The 19,165-nt window shown below is 43.4% G+C and overlaps 1 protein-coding gene across 2 annotated transcripts in view; it reads left to right on the top strand.

Moving 5' to 3' along the window:
* gli2a (GLI family zinc finger 2a) overlaps positions 1-19,165 on the top strand; it is a 106,486-nt gene that overhangs the window by 80,630 nt on the left and 6,691 nt on the right. The window contains exons 6-13 of one of the 2 annotated variants that reach the window (XM_085764696.1): positions 5,837-6,038; positions 7,539-7,737; positions 9,095-9,211; positions 10,269-10,379; positions 10,757-10,897; positions 14,320-14,469; positions 16,388-16,552; positions 18,278-18,559. In XM_085764696.1, coding sequence (XP_085620822.1) covers positions 5,837-6,038; positions 7,539-7,737; positions 9,095-9,211; positions 10,269-10,379; positions 10,757-10,897; positions 14,320-14,469; positions 16,388-16,552; positions 18,278-18,559 — 1,367 coding nt within the window. The remainder of the gene's footprint in view (positions 1-5,836; positions 6,039-7,538; positions 7,738-9,094; positions 9,212-10,268; positions 10,380-10,756; positions 10,898-14,319; positions 14,470-16,387; positions 16,553-18,277; positions 18,560-19,165) is intronic. The other variant, XM_085764695.1, reaches the window with a different exon arrangement.

Genomic DNA, 19,165 nt, shown 5'->3' with positions numbered 1-19,165 from the left:
GGTAAATAAACATCAGTTATTATTTTTATGCATTCATTTTTTAAACAAAAATATTACTCAATAAACATGTGAGAGCAGGGATGTCAAACTCATTTTAGTTCAGGGGCCGGACCAGTAAAATAATAGCATAATCACCTATGAATAACAAGAACTCTAAATATTTCCTTTGTTTTAGAACAAATGAACCCTCCTTTTACAAAATACTAGCAATTTCAACAATATTATGCATCTTCTTTCTTCTATGTGATTTTCTCACTTGGTAAATTCATCCCGCGGGCCGGATGAGACCCTCTCGAGAGCCGGTTTTGGCCCACGGGCCTTATGTTTGACACCTCTGGATTAGAGGGTTATTGGTATTAAACTTTAAACTCCAATATCATTGATGCTGACCTGTTCCTCACGGTGGTGTCCTGGTGAGGGGGAACTGCATCGGTCAAAGGTGCACATAAACCTGTGCCCCCCTCAGCAATGGAAACAGCCGTTGTAGCCGCTGTAGTTAATCTGAAAATAAAAAATCCTCACACATCAAAAGCTAATTCAACAGACTGGGTGCTTGTCAGGACAGCTTAAACCTCTATGGTTGTCTTTTCCATATCCCTGCTAAAGTGCATAAGTTATGGAAATACAGGAAGAGAAGCAAAGAGACTTTGCTGCATCATGTTCTGCTGCCCAGAAGGAGGCATGTATAGTGAGTGCATGCACATCAGTTTACACTTTTTTGTAGTTGTTGTTGTTTTCAGTTCAGTTCATTATGACTGTGTTAGGGCTAATCAGTAGCAGAGGTCAGTGGAGTAGCTGGTCTTTCAGTGTGGCTCAGGACAGAGTTGCATTCAGCAGTCCGGCTCCAAATGTGGTCCGAGTGATCGGATCTCAAATGTAATGTGTATCTCAGTGTGTGGGAAAATCAAAGAATGAGAAAGTTACTGTACAGAACAAAACACCATAAACTCATAAAAGATTATGCATGCGTCTTGCGTTGTCCAAGTAAACTCAGGCATGTTTTCCTGTTTGCAGAACAGATTTGTTCACACATTTAGAGATATTACAAGGTTTGCATTTTAATTGGCACTGAGCTGATCTACTGGCACCACTTCTGTATTCAGCTGAGGAGCAGTCCAGCTCAAGACTGCTCATCATTCTGTTGTAGGAATAACTCAACTGTTAGTTTGACTGTCTCCATGAACTCCAGAAGGGGCAGCTGGATTCTCACAGAAGTGGATAGTGTAAAGATGAACCTGAATTTTAACTTTAAACCTGAATTTATATTCTTAGCTCGAAAAGGGGCTATTTGTATGCCTCCATCCATCCTTTTCCCATGAACATCAATTTGGTAAAATAGTTCACATCAGCTCAAGGATGAACTGACAAGATTCTGGTGGTTAAAGGTCAGAGGTCAAGATCAGTGTGAACACAGACCTGGACTGCAGCTTGGCTGGTTGTAAGCCAGTGATTATTGTTAGATGAGATAGGTAATGATAACTTTTTGGTGGGAATGCAAGTGGGATCTAACTGAATACCACTTGATGGAGTTTCCCTATTAGTTTTCACTTTAATTGGCGTAAGCAATTTCTTTAGTTTTTTTTTTTAGTAATTTTTATCTATCATGGGGGGGGGGCATGTAGCGCTGAGAGCCAGATCCTTACAGGGATTAGTACAACCCTCCAATTAAAGTGTTTTCATTTTCCACAACGCAATTTCAGTTAAGACAGCGCAGGCAAATTCTTAAATAATCACACACTCACACTCACACACATATACTTTTTTTCTTTTCTTTTCTTCTGTATCAATGTGCACTGTAATTATGACTCTCTATATAAATCCAGATCCCACAATTACAACCATCCCACGATACAGTCCACAGAGAACATACAACAGACACACACACACACACACTCGCCATATTACCACGCTGCTGCTGCGCCACCACTGCCTGTGCAACATCTGTTTTCTCACTCCCTGCCGGAACCTGCTCACCCTTTCAATTATAGCCGCCACCTATAAAACACTCCCTTTACCGAGTGGTGAGAGTTGTGTGTCCGTGTGTGTGTGTGTGTGTGTGTCTGTGCCTGTGTGTGTTTGCGTGTCCATGTCTGTGTGTGATATTTATTCCAGGTAAAAGTAGGTTTGATCAGGGGGACCGGGCTGAACAAAACTACTTTGTTCACGGCTTAGCATTAGAAGACCCAACGTCAAGAACTTTATTGCTGGAGGCGCTGAGAATTCTTCTGAGCTGAGGTACACGGCGCACAAATTGAGTGGGCGTCAGAGCACAGGGCGGCGTTTTGGGCACAGTTCCCAGAAGGGTGAGGCAGGCGCCAGGCTATCAGGCCACCAGGTTTTCTGCTTCATAAAGGGAGGATATTAATACACTTATCTCCTATTAAAACTGCTGGGCTGGCAGGGATCACTGCTAAAACAGTGTGAAGAAAACAGTTTCAGTTTAGTTTCAGTTTAGTTTATTTGAAAAGGGACAATGCACATTAACAAACATTTGGAGAAAAACACATGTAAATGCACCCGAATTAGCTTAAAATGCTAGTTTTCATCGTTTGTCCCTCTGCCAGATTGTACAAGGCAACCTTTAAAGGGACATTGTGTAACTTCTCCTGTTATCCTGTTACCATTCCAACGGCCCGCCCGCGGGCCCCCGGGGGGGTTTTAAACAGGGAGGTGTCATAGAGGATGTCACCAGTCACTTGAAATAGTCATGCCACATATCGTTGGAAAGCTAAAACTCTTGTGATTAAAGATATGCCGACCATTCCTAAATATAATCATCACAGCAACACTCGAATCAGACTATAAACATGCTAACAAAGTTCGTAAAAAGCCGATATAACTCACGATTTGTGTCAGGGCAGGCTCAGGATCACAGGGTTTCCCCACAAACTTGGTGTCGTTACATTCAGAAAAGTCCAGTAAATCCAATCCAGTAAAGTATTTAGTCCAAAACACACGGTTGTACCGGTAGATAGCCTCATCCCGCTGCTGCATCTTATGAAATTACGCATTGTATATCCAGTAAATCCGTTTATTTCTCCTCATAAGTCCGGCGTTTACATGAAAACAATGTTTATTTCACTTCACAAAATGGCGCTGCGCTCTGACCTTTCGATTGACAGCTCACTCGACCAATCACAAGCTCCCTGTCCCCGGCTGCCGCCTGCAATAGCGAATGAGTGGCTGTGTCTGTATGAGGAACATCCCCTCCGACAGCGCTGAATGGCTTCAGCCAATAGAAACCGATCCCGATGGCACTGATGCATTGAATAGCCAATGAAATTCCGAAAAAAAACGATGTGCTGCATTCACGGTCCCTGGGAAAAGGCAGCACTGCCATTTTCATGCGTAACTTTGCAAAAGCTGCACTTTGGCGCATGTATTGTTTCTCAATGGCAATTTTAGGAAAACGCCTAGATATACACTTAGAAAAACATGTGTAAAATACTAATTTTTAGCAGGATTGTTATCAAATTTGAACTGGGGCCAGGTAAGGCTTCATGCTGTGGTCCCATTGTGTTTTCCAGCTAAAATTCTCAGCTACACTCATCTTCAGGCATCTGATTGCAACAAAAAAATTCAGGCGAGAATAAAAACATTCTAATTCAGTGTGTTCCAACTTAGATTACTCAATGATAATAGCACTTATAGTGATTATTTCAGTTTGGGGAAAAACTTCAGAGTGTTACCTTTCAAAAGAGACCAAGCCCATCCATATTCTCCAAACAGTTCAAGAACAGCATTCAATTTACTTTGGGTACGCCTTAGATAGGCGAATATTACAGAATTTATAGGAGTGGTAAATTATCTATTCACGAAAATCGATTATTTGGTTCAAAAGTATGTTTTTCATTAATCAGTAATCACCCCCATCAACAAAGTGAAGTGTTCCTTTCAGCTCTGAATTAGCCGTTCATATCATTCATATCTACATGGAGCGGGTAAGCTCGGTGCTGGCTGCCATGTGGTGTCGCCATGTTTTTACGTTCAGTGGCAGCGTGACTGTAGGAAACCACGGAAACTCAGCGGAGACACCGGAGCTGTCGGCTCAGGTCGAGGTGGCGTCTGTGAAAAGTCACCGTGGTAACGCAGTGAGGAGGAATGGAGCGTTACACTGATGCTGCATTCACCTGCAGTCGGGCAGACGGCCGTCGGTAACAAACCAGATGTCATTTTAGTCACAGAAGTCCAGAGAAAGCCGGTAAAACGTGGGTCAGGTAAACAATACCACATCGCTATGACAACATATTGTCACGTGTATTGTTTTGCCTCGTGCTGACGAACCACTTGTTAAATGCTGTTACTGTACGTGCAGTGGCTGTCTTCCGTCTGCCCAATTTCACATGAATGCATCATGAAAAATACGATTGAGTTGCTTGCGATATACAACCTCAACGCTAGATGGGAGTAATTCCTACACAATGTACCTTTAAAAAGAACAACAATGGAATAAAATATAGTACCACATGGGGTAGAACACATTCTATACACATACTAACTGTACATAAATACATAGAATAAATACACATTTGGATGATGAAAACGTGGTGCGTGTCCATGTTAATAAATACACATTTGGACAACAATAGCATCAGTGCTTACATCAGTGCTTTCCTCCACTCTTCACCAACCGTATGGCTAACACAAGATGACACTTATTATTATTAGCCTTTAAGAGGCGCATTCCTGGGAAGTGTTTGTTGTTTTTGCCAGCTCTTTTATACTCCTCCCTATCATCATTCTACTTGGTTTTTTTTTTTAGACCACCGACTACCGTTGTCTGCTGTCTGAAGTTCTCAAGGACCTTTTAACTAAGTACACATGCCTCTGCTTTTACGACTCGCCACCTCCAAACATAATAGTTTTGGAAGTAAGCCCTTGGTTTATGGCTGTAGGTCTGGTGTGGTGATTATGGCGGTGCCTGGATTCATTTGGCTCCAGGGGATGTGAGTTTCACCAGCACAACACTCGGGGATTGTCGGCACATTGGCAGCAGTGAAGCTGACATATGTGTGTGTGTGTGTGTGTATTAGGTCACTGTGCATGTGCTTAGGTGTGTTGTGATGGGCCCATTATGAGTTTCCTGCCTCTCGCACCTCTGATGATGTCTGCTGTAAGACCTAATTACAGGTTAGCACAAACACACAGCGAGCACCGCTCTCTGTCGCCCGGCGGCACCTGTTGGTCCCCGGCAAAGCCGTCGCCTCGGATGTCTTCCAAAAAACAAAATACACATGAGTACCTATGGAAAAACAAATAGGTTTATCTTCAAGTTCATGGGAAAGTAACCTCAACCGCTGCTTTCTACAAGAATAAGAAACTTGTGCAATAACCAGGACCAGCAGGAAGCCATGAACTCTACCTTTGTGAGTCAAGCCTGGTTCTTTTTTAATGGTATTCTGAGATCAATTTGTTTAAATTGCCTCCTTTTAACTCACCCGAGTACAGCGGTCTGAAAGAGATTGCTATCGCGGTAATTACTGAGAATGATTGGGGGCAATTCATTATGCATAAGAGGATGCGAATGTTAAATAGGGGAGCTGTGTGTGTGAGAGAGAGGGAGAGAAAACGAGAGATGTAGGAGATAGCTTGTAGCTTAGCATGGCTGTGACCTCCACTGAGGGCTTGGGGCTAAATGTTTCTTCTAACACGGTCCAGGATAAATGCTGGTTTTCTATTGAGGCCATGTGGAGGCTTAATGGAAGTACAGGGGGAATTAGTTTCCCCTGTCAAGTCAATGTGAGGCAGGACAGCAGTGGGGGGGGGGGGGGGAGAACAAACATGCACATGTTTGTTTGCAAGCAACTGAGTTTTTCTCTTTGTTCTCTGTTTGCAGTGTCACGTTTCTCGAGCCCACGGCTGACACCCCGGCTGAGCAGAAAGAGGGCGCTGTCCATCTCTCCGCTGTCGGACGCCAGCATCGACCTGCAGACCATGATCCGCACCTCGCCCAACTCCCTCGTTGCCTACATCAACAACTCCCGCTCCAGCTCGGCCGCCAGCAGCTCCTACGGCCACCTCTCCGTCGGAGGGATCAGGTATATAGACCAAGCACGCATATTTATGACCAAACTTCAGATCTTTCTTTTTTTCTCTCTTCATATTATCCATTAAAACAATTTGTAGTGTTAAATTACTGTGTCCTGTCCTTTGCTGACAAGGTAGAACTGCCATTGACATGCTGTTATTGGCAGTTGATTTTACCTCCATGCTCACACTTCCAACAAGTACAAGTTTTTTTAATGTGGGTTTTACATTGGTGTTTATATGTCTAACTGTTCGGAGCCCAAACTGATGACAATTTTCTGTCCTTGTGATAGACTATAAAGTTTTTTGAATTGAATTGAACTGAATACAACAACATACAGTTGGGTAAAAAAAGCATCAGTGTACTGAAGAGCATACAGAGTATCAACAGTCAGCATCTCAGCTGTGTAGTGGAAGAGGAATACCATGTCATTTTAAACTTGTAAAAATGGCACCAGAGGCTGGAGATCGTATTGTCTGTGCCACTGGCAAATTAATTTCACATGCATGAGACTCGCACACATTCTCTATTACTGAGTTTACAGTGTATGTGTAGGCCTACTTACCTGTGAGTGCACTGATGTACTGTAAGTACTTGATGCTGTCTTTTAAATCCTACTACAACCCCTAAAACACAAATACTGACTGCAGGGATTTTACACATACAGTAAGCAACAAATACTACTACATATAAAGCTCCTGAAAGTCATTAAACTTCAAAATCAGTGTATGTTCATCTAGCAGACTATGTATTTGAGTCTCATTGCCCCATTATCATATAACTATGTTAGATTTGGATCATGCTGGTGTCTTACTTGGCAGCAGAAACAAGTAAGACAGAGCTTAAAGCAGATATCATCGGCACGGCCGTTTCGGCTAATGCTGTGTTCAAGGCAGGCTTTTGAAACCGTAAGTTACAGCTTCAAGTCACAACTACGACTTGGTAGCGTTCCAGGTAACCCGTAGCTCGTGTTTTTACCGTCCTGTTGTCTGTGAAAGTTCCCTATAACTGCCACTCGTAACTTCCGACCCGTGAACTCGTACCAGATCGAACTGGTATGACTTCACAGGAAGGAAAAACACAAAGTACGAGTTTCCTTGAACGCACCATGAGTTAGCAGCCCCCGCCCTTGTCAGGCATCAATTGGTCCTCGTGCTACGTCACCACATTCACGCGCATCCCTTGGCTGCACACACAGCCCTTCATGCCGTTCTCTCCCCTCATTGGATAACACTTGTATCCCACAAGGAAAATTTTCTCCTCGGGTTACAGCAGAGCAGAGTGACGGAGAGACTCGTGTTTAGGCTGAAATACTTCATGTAAGTGATTGCTGACGGAAAATAGGACTATTTAGGACTTATATTAACAAAAACATTCCACTGATATCTGCTTTAAGTTAATTGACAGTCTAACAGTTTCTACTGTGGTTTTATAAGAATACCATCCAGTAGACCAAATTCCCATCATTATTCCACAAGATAAGCATCTCTCCCTTCTTCTTCTCGCTCAGCCCATCCTTCAGTTTCCCTCACCCCATCAACCCTGTGGCGTACCAGCAGCTGCTGTCCCAGCAGAGGAGTCTCAACGCCTTTGGACACACGCCTCCTCTCATTCAGCCGTCGCCGTCCTCCTTCTCGGCACGCCAGCACCCGCTCACCGCCTCACCCATGACCACCTCGCACAACAGCTCCAACTCCGAGGCAAACCAGGTAGGAAATGATGACTTTTCTACTCCAACTATTTATTCTCTCACTGTTTCACTCAATCATTGTGTTCATTTTTGTGTTACCAGTCCTGTAGCGCTCTCTCCCCAATTTTACTGTCACTCTCTTATTATTAGGGATGCACAGATCCAGGCGCTGATACCAATTGCTGGGCTTAGTGTATCGGCTGATACCTGATACTGACCCATACAACTGTTGAATTAATAGAACTGTATACCTTGTCATGTGGAAGACAATGAAGGCATCAGGCTTGACTTTAAAAATTGCTTTCCTAACTTTGTAAAACTCTGTTTGCTCTGTGTTTGTTGTATGCTACTGCCTGCTGCCGCCTCACAAACATAGAATTTAAGTGAAAATATTGGCATCATGGATCAGTCCCATCATCTGATACCAGATATGCATCTATCCCTTTAAAGGCATAAATTGCCAAAAGAAAGGCAATATTATGAGATGTGAACAGCGACATTTTAGGGTCTGAGAAAATTCTGCTATTGAATACACATGAACGAGCACCAGCTTCAGTGGTCCTGTGTGGACCCTCTGCTGAGGTAGAACTTATAAACATATAAACTGCAGTTTAAGCAACTATTCACAGTTGAGCTGAAACTAAACTAAAACATTTTCTTCACTTGACAAATCCTGTTGAGTGTCTGGGGCTTGAAGGAATCCAGCTCCATACATGACTCATTTGAACTTTTAGAAGTTGATCAGCCGATTGACTAATTGTACTGGACCTCATGCGGTGATGTGGATGAAAGCTCGTCCGGTAAATGTAGCTTACATTAACACGTTGTCATGAATGAAGCATTTTTTTTTTTTCATATACTGTATCTCAGGTCAGAAATATGCAGGAGACACACCCCTCCACCCCCCCGTTCCATTTGTCTTACTTCCTCCTGTCTCCTCTGTCTCTCTTTATCAGCCCACTGTTTACGCCACAGCCACTCGTAATGTAAACTTCCCACTCAGTGAATCAGTCCAGCTCACGCTGCTGCAATCAGCTGCCTCCACCTCTGTTTCAGCACAGTGTCTGCTGACAGCATCCCACTATCCAGGAGTGTGTATTTGCACCTCTCCATCACACACACACACACACCACCATTCATACACAAACACAAACATACATTGAGTTTCATTTCCACAGTGATCAGAACCATACTTCCCCTTTGGTTTCCAGCCACTGAATGAATCATTGTCATGCTCAAATACACTGTAGTGTCTGGGTGGGATTAGGAGACCCCCCTCTGATGTTGAACCCCTCCAATGAACCTCAATACACACACACACACACACACACACACACACTCGATTAAATTTTTTCCTTTCTTTTCATCTCTATTAGAGCCTACCCAGGCCTTCTGAGTCTTTGTCTTTCTGTCTTGTTCAGAATCTGTTGGCAGATCAAAGCCCCTTCCCTCCTCAACCCCCGACTCTGCCTCCTCCCCACTCTGTACCGAGGGTAATAACTCCTCTTCTCTCATATTTTCTTGTGGCTTTTGGCGATCATAAAGCAGTCTAAACTGTTTAGTCTCGGCGGCAGGTCCCAGTCTGACTTATGGGCCCGTGGTGCCTGGCGCAACCCTGACTCCTCACATCTCCGTGCAGCTGATTTGCTGAGCCAAAAAAACAGTTTTGTGGTATCTTTGTGATTTAGTTATCTGGTTCCACGCGTAGAAAGCCGCAGTAGTGTCTAAAATGAATGAATGAGTGACTAAATAGGTGAACAAGCGGGAGGACTGATGGCCTCAGATGAATAGGCAGGTTGGTGAGTGTCAGGATTAAAGGGATAGTTCACCCAAAATTGAAATTTTCCACTCATTATCTACGTACTGACCCTCATGTGGACTAAGGGCTGGGAGAAGTTTCAGAGTCCTCCGTGGCTTCTCTGAGTTACAGGGGGTCTCGGCGTAGCAGTGCATGTCCATATAACGGTTGCAAATGGATACCAACTGTCTTCGTAACAAAAAGACACAACAAAAAACATCCAAATACCTCCATGCTGCTCGTATGTAATGTCCGTCTTGTATTGAAGCCCTGAAATGTGAAATTGTCCGAAAAAAAAAAAAAAAAAAGTCTATTTTTCAAGCTTGTTTGTAGCGGAAGCTCCTCTTCCCAGTTCGTCCAAATTTGACGAACCGGAAAGAGGAGCTTCGAGAAGCTTTCGCCAGAAAACAAGCTTGAAATATAGACTTATTTCACTTCAATACAAGACGGACATTACATACGAGCAGCATGGAGGTATTTGGATGTTTTTTGGTGTGTCTTTTTGTTACAAAGACAGTTGGTATCCATTTGCAACCGTTATATGGACATGCACTGCTATGCCGAGAACCCCTGTAAGTCAGAGAAGCCACGGAGGACTCTGAAACTTCTCCCAGCCCTTAGTCGACATGAGGGTGAGTAGATAATGAGTGAAATTTCAATTTTGGGTGAACTATCCCTTTAATGGAGTGAACGTATACCTTCAGGAAACTGTATCTGCTCTTCATTGCTCCATCTGGACTTATGTGTTTCAGAATGCAGGTGGCGACCCAGCAGTGAGCAGCACGGTCAACCCACTGACCACCAAGAGGTCAAAGGTTAAGACAGAAGCAGACGGTCCACTGCCCATCTCACCGACCTCACAGGTAAGTCAGGTAAAAGATAGAGGAGAGAAGTTTCAAGAAAAAGACAGTAGATCAAAAGGAAGTCTGCAACTGTCTTGCAACTTTGTCTTTGTCCTTGTTGCAGCTTCAGCCTTTTACAGTAGGGAAACTCTTTAACCACAGTTGCTTCTCTGGCTCCAATTGATTATAGATTAATGGATAAAACTGGTGCTTTAATCAACGACAAGAGGTCCTGTCACACGCTGAGATCAAGCAGCAGCTCCTCAGGATTAGATAAGATAAGACAGATGCACAATAGTCCAGAAGGCCTCTCCAACTTATTGACCACTCTGTGTTTGCGTGTTTTTTTTTACATATTCTGTTTGGATCCACTCATCTGTCTCTGCCTTTTTGTCCAGGACCATGGCGGAGGGATATTGGACTTGAGCGAGGATCTGGACAAAGACGAGTGCAAGCAGGAGCCTGAGGCCATATATGAAACCAACTGCCACTGGGAGGGCTGCACCAAGGAGTATGACACCCAGGACCAGCTCGTCCATGTGAGTGTCAGGCTGGGTGTCCTTCTGGCTTTTGTAGAGGTTCACTGAAAGATATTGATATTAATTAGAAAGCTTCAGAGTACAGTAATTATGACAGAGTTGTAAAATATGTACTCCGAAACTGTAGGGGGAGCTCCGTGGAGAGAAAAACGACCAAAACAGCGAAAAAGCAACCAGACATGCATACAGTAGTTCCCCTTTAAAACTGAAAAGTCCAACAAAAACAAGCAGTTGAATCAGTTAAAGGGATAGTTCAACTTTTTGGCAAATTGGCCCATTGCCATACATTAATCCCTATAGTCTTAGGAGTAGTTTCATTATTTTTAATTGAAAACAACTCCATCTCGTAACGTTCCATAGCGTGGTGAATGTTGTGAGTGAGTGAATGTTTTGGAGTTGTTGGATTGTGTTTTTGATGAATTTGATGAGAATCCCAAGAAATCCCATTAGCCTCCATAGTGTAGCTCTGAGCAGCTCGTGGCTCTGCTCCGCCGTTCTAAAAATAGCTTGCACCGACAATTAATGACTATAGGGATTATGGCAATGGGCCAATTTGCCAAAATGTTGAACTATCCCTTTAATGTAGACAATAAATTGATAAATTAAATTAAATATGTTTTTGCTATAATCTTATTCCACTGAAAATATTTCATCCTGCTACAGTGCCGCTCATGTTGACAGTATTCATAGTTTGCTTTGATGAACGTAAACTCTGTGCCATAAGAGCTGTTGTATTTTGTTTGGTACGAAGTGAAAAGTTCAAACTGCTGCTCTGCTGCTCATTAAATCCTCACTGATTGAGTCCAGTCAGAGACAGCTCCAGTAACTGATCCTTTCCTGTTGGGCTGACACGCGCAAACATTAATGAGCCTGCCGACTCTCGCCAAATCCAAGCCCAAGCCCCTGCAGCTGTGCCCCACCAACCTCTCAGCCCCATGACCCCTAACCCCTAACCTCTCACTCCCAGTAACACCCCCAACCCCCCCTGAAGCCCAGAGGGCCAGCCATAAATCCATCGTCATGCCAGCAGCTCTGGAGTTATGGAACCTCGCGCTCCTCCCTTTTCCAGGCCGCAGCTTCTCTTCCTGCTCTGACCGGGGTGTCAGAGCAGTGGCCGGAGGGGGGGGGGGGGGGGGCATGTGTACGGTCCACAGACACAGTGACTGATGGGAGGTGGCCGACAGGTCGCTATGGGCTGCTACAAGTCGGGATCTGAGTTAGCTTTTCAGTGGATAAGTGGGATGAATGAGTGGAGCCGTAGATCACTGGGTTGGTCCATGACGTGGATGGAGAATGTGGGGCCAACATGTTCTTTAAATGTGCTTCTTGTCAAACTTGGTCAAAAACTCCTGAACTACTTTTACGCATGGTTCAGCAAAAAGAAAAAAAAAGAAATACCCATGGCTTTAACCAAATCGTGATTCATTAGTCCCCAAATTACGGATGCACAGAAGTGTGTAACCTGAAAATAGAGCCTTACGCTGGGCGTCACTCCTCCACCTCCACTCAAAATAGATCTCTGCAGAATCATCAGCCACAGAGCTCTTACGCTGGTGAAGTAGTGGCCACATGAGTGGAGCATTGTGGGTCTGGATGTCCTGAGGAAATGAAGTGGTTCCTCCGGGTGTGTGGGTATTTGCACATGGTGCACATGAGAGTTTTTCAAAGTGTACGTCTGTTCACAAAACATCGGTGGACGCACAAGAACATTTTTCACACTTTCTTTCCGCGACGCATGCTTTATTTCAAACTATTGTGAGCTTTAATTCTGAAAAGTTCTGACAGACTGTTTCAAAAATTGTGCTGTTTAACAGCAGAACATTCACAATGGGTGATATGATCAGTCAAACGTATAATATGTGATGATGAAAACATTTTTTTGATTATGTTCTGTCCCCATCTAATAGATTAGGAAAAAAAAGTCCCAAGACCAAACTGGACCAATGGACTAAACTGTGTTAACAAATCATCTCAAAACTCACATTTGTGATTTCACATGTAGGTTTGTTTCACTAGAATAATTTAACCAATTCATTTAAAAAATAATTGGTAAAGGTAAAGGTTCTTTATTTGTCACATATACAGCTAGTACAGTGAAATTCTTTCTCTGCATTTAACCCATCCCTGAGGAGCAGTGGGCAGCCATGGTGCGCCGCCCGGGGATATATTGCAATATATATAAGTTTTTAAAGGGACATTGTGTAACTTCTTCTGTTATTTATTCACGAAAATCGATTATTTCGTTCAAAAGTATGTTTTTCATTAATCAGTAATCCCCCCCATCAACAAACTGAAGTGTTGCGGTAAGCTCTGACTTTGCCGTTCATATCATTCATATCTACATGGAGCGGGTAAGCTCGGTGCTGGCTGCCATGTGGTGTCTCCATGTTTTTACGTTCAGTGGCAGCGTGACGGTAGGAAACCACGGAAACTCAGCGGAGACACCGGAGCTGTCGGCTCAGGTCGAGGTGGCGTCTGTGAAAAGTCACTGCGGTAACGCAGTGAGGAGGAATGGAGCGTTACACTGATGCTGCATTCACCTGCAGTCAGGCAGACAGCCGTCTGTAACAAACCAGATGTCATTTTAGTCACAGAAGTCGAGAGAAAGCCGGTAAAACGTGGGTCAGGTAAACAATACGACATCGCCATGACAACATATTGTCACATGTATTGTTTTGCCTCGTGCTGACGGACCACTTGTTTACATAGAGGCTTGTTTATGCCGTTACCTGCAGCGGCTGTCGTCCGTCTGCCGTCTGCCCAATTTCACATGAATGCAGCATGAAAAATACGATTGAGTTGCTTGCAATATACAACTAGATGGGAGGAATTCCTACACAATGTACCTTTAAGTTAACTTTCTTTAGTGGGCATTCAGCCTTTATTATCGTAGGACAGTGGTGCTGAAATGCAGCAAAGGGCCATAGGTCAGATTTGAACCTATTGCCCCCCCCCCAATGTGTCAGTTAAAGCACCAACAGGAAACAACTCAGCCCCCCCACTCACTTCCTGATCAGTTACAAGTGAAGAGAACTGAAGATAAATACAAGGTGGTCACAAAATCCTCTTCCTGGTGACTTTTACTGGGATCTGAGGAAGTCCCTCTTCCTTGAGAAACTGACGCACACACTCATAAACACACACACGTACACAAAGACAACGTCTGGAAAAACAGTCAGTGCATTTCAAGCGATTGTCTCCTGTCGACAGATGCATAATAACTGTCAGCTGTGATGGACGACACCATCACTCAGGATATGTGCGCGTTTTGTGCACACGTATGCGCCGACACATGGAAGAGGGGGAATTTTCTTGTGGGGAAAAAAAAAGACAAGAATTCGCTGACTCATTTTGAGCAGCACACGCATAATGATACATTGTGATGACAGGCTTGAATTGACTTGGATTGGTTGTCTCCTCAGCACATCAACAATGACCACATCCACGGTGAGAAGAAGGAGTTTGTGTGTCGCTGGGACGAGTGTTCGCGGGAGCAGAAGCCCTTCAAGGCTCAGTACATGCTGGTGGTGCACATGAGGCGACACACGGGGGAGAAGCCTCATAAATGCACGGTAAGGACCGCCTAACATAGCGCACACTGTTACTAGCTGGGTAACTAACTGAGCGCATGCATCATCTGGTCTCACTGTGTGACCCACTGCTGGATTTAAAGGGGACTCAGAGGCCAAGATATTCAGACTATCACACCTTGAGAGGGACACTACAGGTGAATAGGGTAAAAATATCACCATGAAACTTCCCAAGTTTATCACTTACATACAAGTTTTGTCAAATTGTATGTTTAAATATTTAAATGAGGCAATATCTAATGAAATATGCACTAATTTGCATACATTTCCAGCACCAAAATCTGAACAATGGATGAAGCCACTTTCAAAATTCTTGTTTTATTTTGTTGACATATTAGAGTCAGACGTTTTTCCAAAGGAGATTTTGGATATCTCTTTTTATTACTCTGTAAATGAGATATAAATGTCACCAGCCCTAAAGAATCTAATTTTGCCATATTTTCTATATTTTTAGGAATAGAATGTTGTATAAATCAGGCTTTGAATGATATATCAACAAACCCTCAGTAAAAACCTTCAGAATATAGACAGGAATAAAACTGGAAGGTTTGGTGTCTCTAAGTGCTGCTGAAGTGGAGATTTCAGGCTCAGAGTCTGAGGAAATACTCAGGTCTATAAAGACTTTAAAATTCCAGAGATTGTTAATGTAAGTCGTACTTTTACGATTGGTTGTGGATACGGAGGAAATGACCATTTTTGGAGCCTACATAAATGTTCAGGAGAGAGAGAGCTTTACAGCACAGTATGTCATTGTAGCTGCTAACTTTTGGTGAATTTAGGAAAAAATAAAGGAAAATAAAAACCTAATGTCGATTTTACACCATTTCTTTCCACTTTTATGAAAGAATGTATATTAAGGAAGAAAAATAGCCCAAAATCTCAAAATTGATCAGTGTTTGTTTTTGAAGGCTTTTTGTTCAAAGTTGTTCTCAGAGATAATGCACCCTGATGTATGACAGTTACATCATGAGGGTTTTGGTCCTCTAAACTGACTAGTTAACAAGAAACAGGACCTGGATGTCATGAAGCAGCCACACGGTCTCTATCCCACAGTCCTGTCCTTTGCCTTAGAAAAAAAAAAGTTCCTATGATTTACTTTTTGCTTCGAACCAGTGATATTTCCTTGTCAATAAATTATGGGGGTTTTACTGAAGCCTTCATTTTCTGTGTGAAGATCAAATTGAGGGCCTGTTTGCTCGGCTTCAAAGCAAGCTCACTGGCTCTTGTGAATGCATTAAAACAGATGACTCGTAAAAGAGAGAGTTAAGAAATCTGATTGACAGCGTGGGCGTGTAATTAAAATCTGCAGACAAGCAGGGGGCCAAGGGTCCTTATTAAGACCACGCTGTACATTCTCCGCACAAATCCCACGTGCATCTTCTCATAACACTCTAACACCCCTTAAGTCTGCTCTTTTGAATCTCTTGCCTTTTGTTTCCCATTTCTGGTTAAGTCTAATTTGATTTTCTTTTAATTTCAAAGTCAATTACATTCACAATAACTGCTCAGAAGGAATACCTAATTATAGTTTGTACAGTACAAGTGAATACAAAGAGAAAACACAGGCCTTTCTTTGTCTCAGTAAAGCACACACACACCAGACAAAGAGCTCTGCCACACCTCACACTTAGTTTAGATATTTAACATAATAGCCCTTTTTACCAAAGTGTAGCAGGGCTTTGCTTTTGTGTGGCACGCCACAGTAGGTGGGCAGGAGTCCAAGAGTAGATTACATTTGAAAACTGAAACACACAGAGCTTTTTTTGTCGTCGTTGTTGCCCGGCTCTTTTCTCTACCCAGCTGCAGACAAAATTACAGCACTCAGCTTCACTGTCTGTCTGTCTGTCTGTCTGTCTGTCTGTCTGTCTGTCTGTCTGTCCGTCCATCTGTCTGTCTGCAGTTCGAGGGCTGCTCCAAAGCCTACTCTCGCCTGGAGAACCTCAAGACCCACCTCAGGTCCCACACCGGAGAGAAGCCGTATGTGTGTGAACATGAAGGCTGCAATAAGGCCTTCTCCAACGCCTCGGACCGAGCCAAGCACCAGAACCGCACACACTCAAATGAGGTATGTTGACACCAAGCTGCACATGTCTGGGGGGTAAAAACTGCAGATTCTGCTATCTACAGTAGGGTGTGGCCCCAAAAGTTAGTCAATCCTCATAGTCTCCCATTGTAAAATGTCCAACTTCTTGGACATGATGTTGAGCTCACTCTGAGCTCCAAATATTATTATTATTATTATTATTCAGGGATGCAAACAGCGCGCCGAAAAGCGAAACTCGCTTTTTTCATGACCAATTAGGTGACTTGTGTGAATCGTTCAGATCCGCGCTCGTTACCCAAAGCGGCGCGTATCCGCGTGCATTCGGTGCGATGGCGCCGCCGTTTTTCCCCCCGTGCATGTCCGTTGCTGTGTCAGGCAGGTGTCTCCCACGGAGCTCTGCCCCGTTTCAGAGGTGAAGGAAAGACGTCGCCTCCGGTGCGATGGCGCTGTGTTCAATTAAAGTGAAACTAACACATTATATATATGTCCATTACACACTGAATGAAACATCCCATGTCTTTTATTTATTCAGTTTATTTTAATAGTAATAATTATGACTAACATTCAGTGAAGACCTAAAATTCTCCAAAATTGAAACATTGCAAAGGATTTTTAATATAGAAATGTTGGCCTCCTGAAAACTCTGTCCATCTATATGCACTCAATACTTGGTTGGGGTTGAACTACTGGAAATTGACTTTTCCATGATATTGTAATGTAATTATTTGTTAATGGTGAGCACCCCCCCCCCCCCCCCCAGTTCCTCTCTTTTTTGGTCCTGACCCGTTTGCATCCCTGATTATTATTATTATTATTACTTATTTATTTAAAGGGACAACGAGGAGTTTTGGAAACCAAAGTGTTTTCACACTGCATTTCCTGTGAGCCTCTGCATGTCCGGTGAAATTCTTTCACCAGACATCTTGCCAAGAATGTTTTCATTCATCAAGAATGAAAGTCAGAGGTTGGAAGACGATCAGATACCGTCATAGTTCCATAAACGGCGATTCGGCGGCGTTATTCCCATGACCTGCCGGGCAGCGTCCGTGAAACCGAAGGTAGGAAATGCTCGGCTCGCCCAGCATTTCCACCACTAATAATAAGAAGAAGAAAATAACGATAGAGACAAAACGAAATCGAAATCGAAATCGAAAATGGACCCATTAACATGTGTGGGTAATGTAGATTCATCCACATTAATATGAGACTTTTTTATAAACAAATACAAACTCCTTGTTGTCCCTTTAATGGAAACAGGCAATGGCATACACAATTTATAAACTGACAATACATTGACCAAAAACAGACAAACAAAGAAAACAAAGGACAGAACAAACCTGACGACATAATAAAGCTGGACCAAAATAGGACAGAAAAGTAAAAGAAAAAAAAAAAGAGAGAAAAAAAAGCATCAAATCTTTACTACAATAAGACACAAATTCGATTTCCCTTTTGACTATAAATAAAATATAAAGTTAAAAGTGTAGACAGCAGTGCTATAGTGTTATTCTGTACTGGGTGGTCCCCACAGGTGTACACTCACCCAGCACCTCCAGCCTTTGCTAAGAAGGAAGGGCAGCCTGTAAGTCACCTGAGAGGCAATACCCAGGGCTATGCATACAAGATGCAATCTCAACAGTTAAATCTTCATATGCTGTATACTGTATGTGCTGATATTTCACCATCCACGTCTGAGCTCTTTCTCACTTCTACAATAAGCTCTGTGTTTAATGTCCTTCTCGGCAGAAACCTTATGTGTGTAAGATCCCCGGGTGCACCAAGCGTTACACGGACCCCAGCTCTCTCAGGAAACACGTGAAGACGGTCCACGGACCAGAGGCCCACGTCACAAAGAAACAACGCAACGACGCTCCGCCTCGACAGCAGCCGCCCAAAGGCAACAGCGAGAACGAGGCCAACTCCAAGCACGGTGCGAGAGGCGCCGACGGCAAGATTGAGGCCAACAGCACCTCTAGAGGAGTGGATGACTGCTTCCAGATCAAATCCATCAAGACCGAGACCTCTATGGTAAGTGACCTCTGAAATGAATGAGTATTGTTCATGAGTTATCTATTCATCTAATCTTTGAGATTTGAATGACTGTCTATTGACGAATCTAGTATTTCCAAGGAGTTAGAACGATCAACTTTAAAGATTAATTGGATGGTGCTATGAACTCCTTTTCCCTTTTACTAACACTGATTCCTGAGGTAACATGTTGCTGCCAGCTCTGCCTGCTTCCTCCCTACTCATCCCTCTAGCTGTTGCTTGAACTTGCTTCTCTCTTTCTCTTGTAATCTTCCTAACGGACAGACTTCACTGAGGTGAGCACTCCAACTGTCTCTCTGTCTCGTCAGCATGGAGGATGAACGATCGCGTTCTCATGTTTCCAGCTAAAATTGTTGCATATTTGCATGGCTTAAATGGATTTTTGCATGAAACATTCGGACAATCTCCTTTGTATGTAGGACACACACATAAATGCATGTGTGCCAACTGCAGACGCTGCCTTGAAACTAGATTTTTTTTTTTTTTCCTGTCCATAAGATCACTGGCAGTAGCCTCCACTGTCGGCCGACGATAAAAGTCATTGTCACATTAATATTCAAAGGCTGGGACTGTTTTAGCGCAAGC

This window comes from Trachurus japonicus, chromosome 21 (genome assembly GCF_045865225.1).
Source record: "Trachurus japonicus isolate A0001 chromosome 21, Traja_1.0".
NCBI classification, from domain to species: domain Eukaryota; kingdom Metazoa; phylum Chordata; class Actinopteri; order Carangiformes; family Carangidae; genus Trachurus; species Trachurus japonicus.
This window is presented reverse-complemented; position numbering and strand designations above follow the sequence as displayed.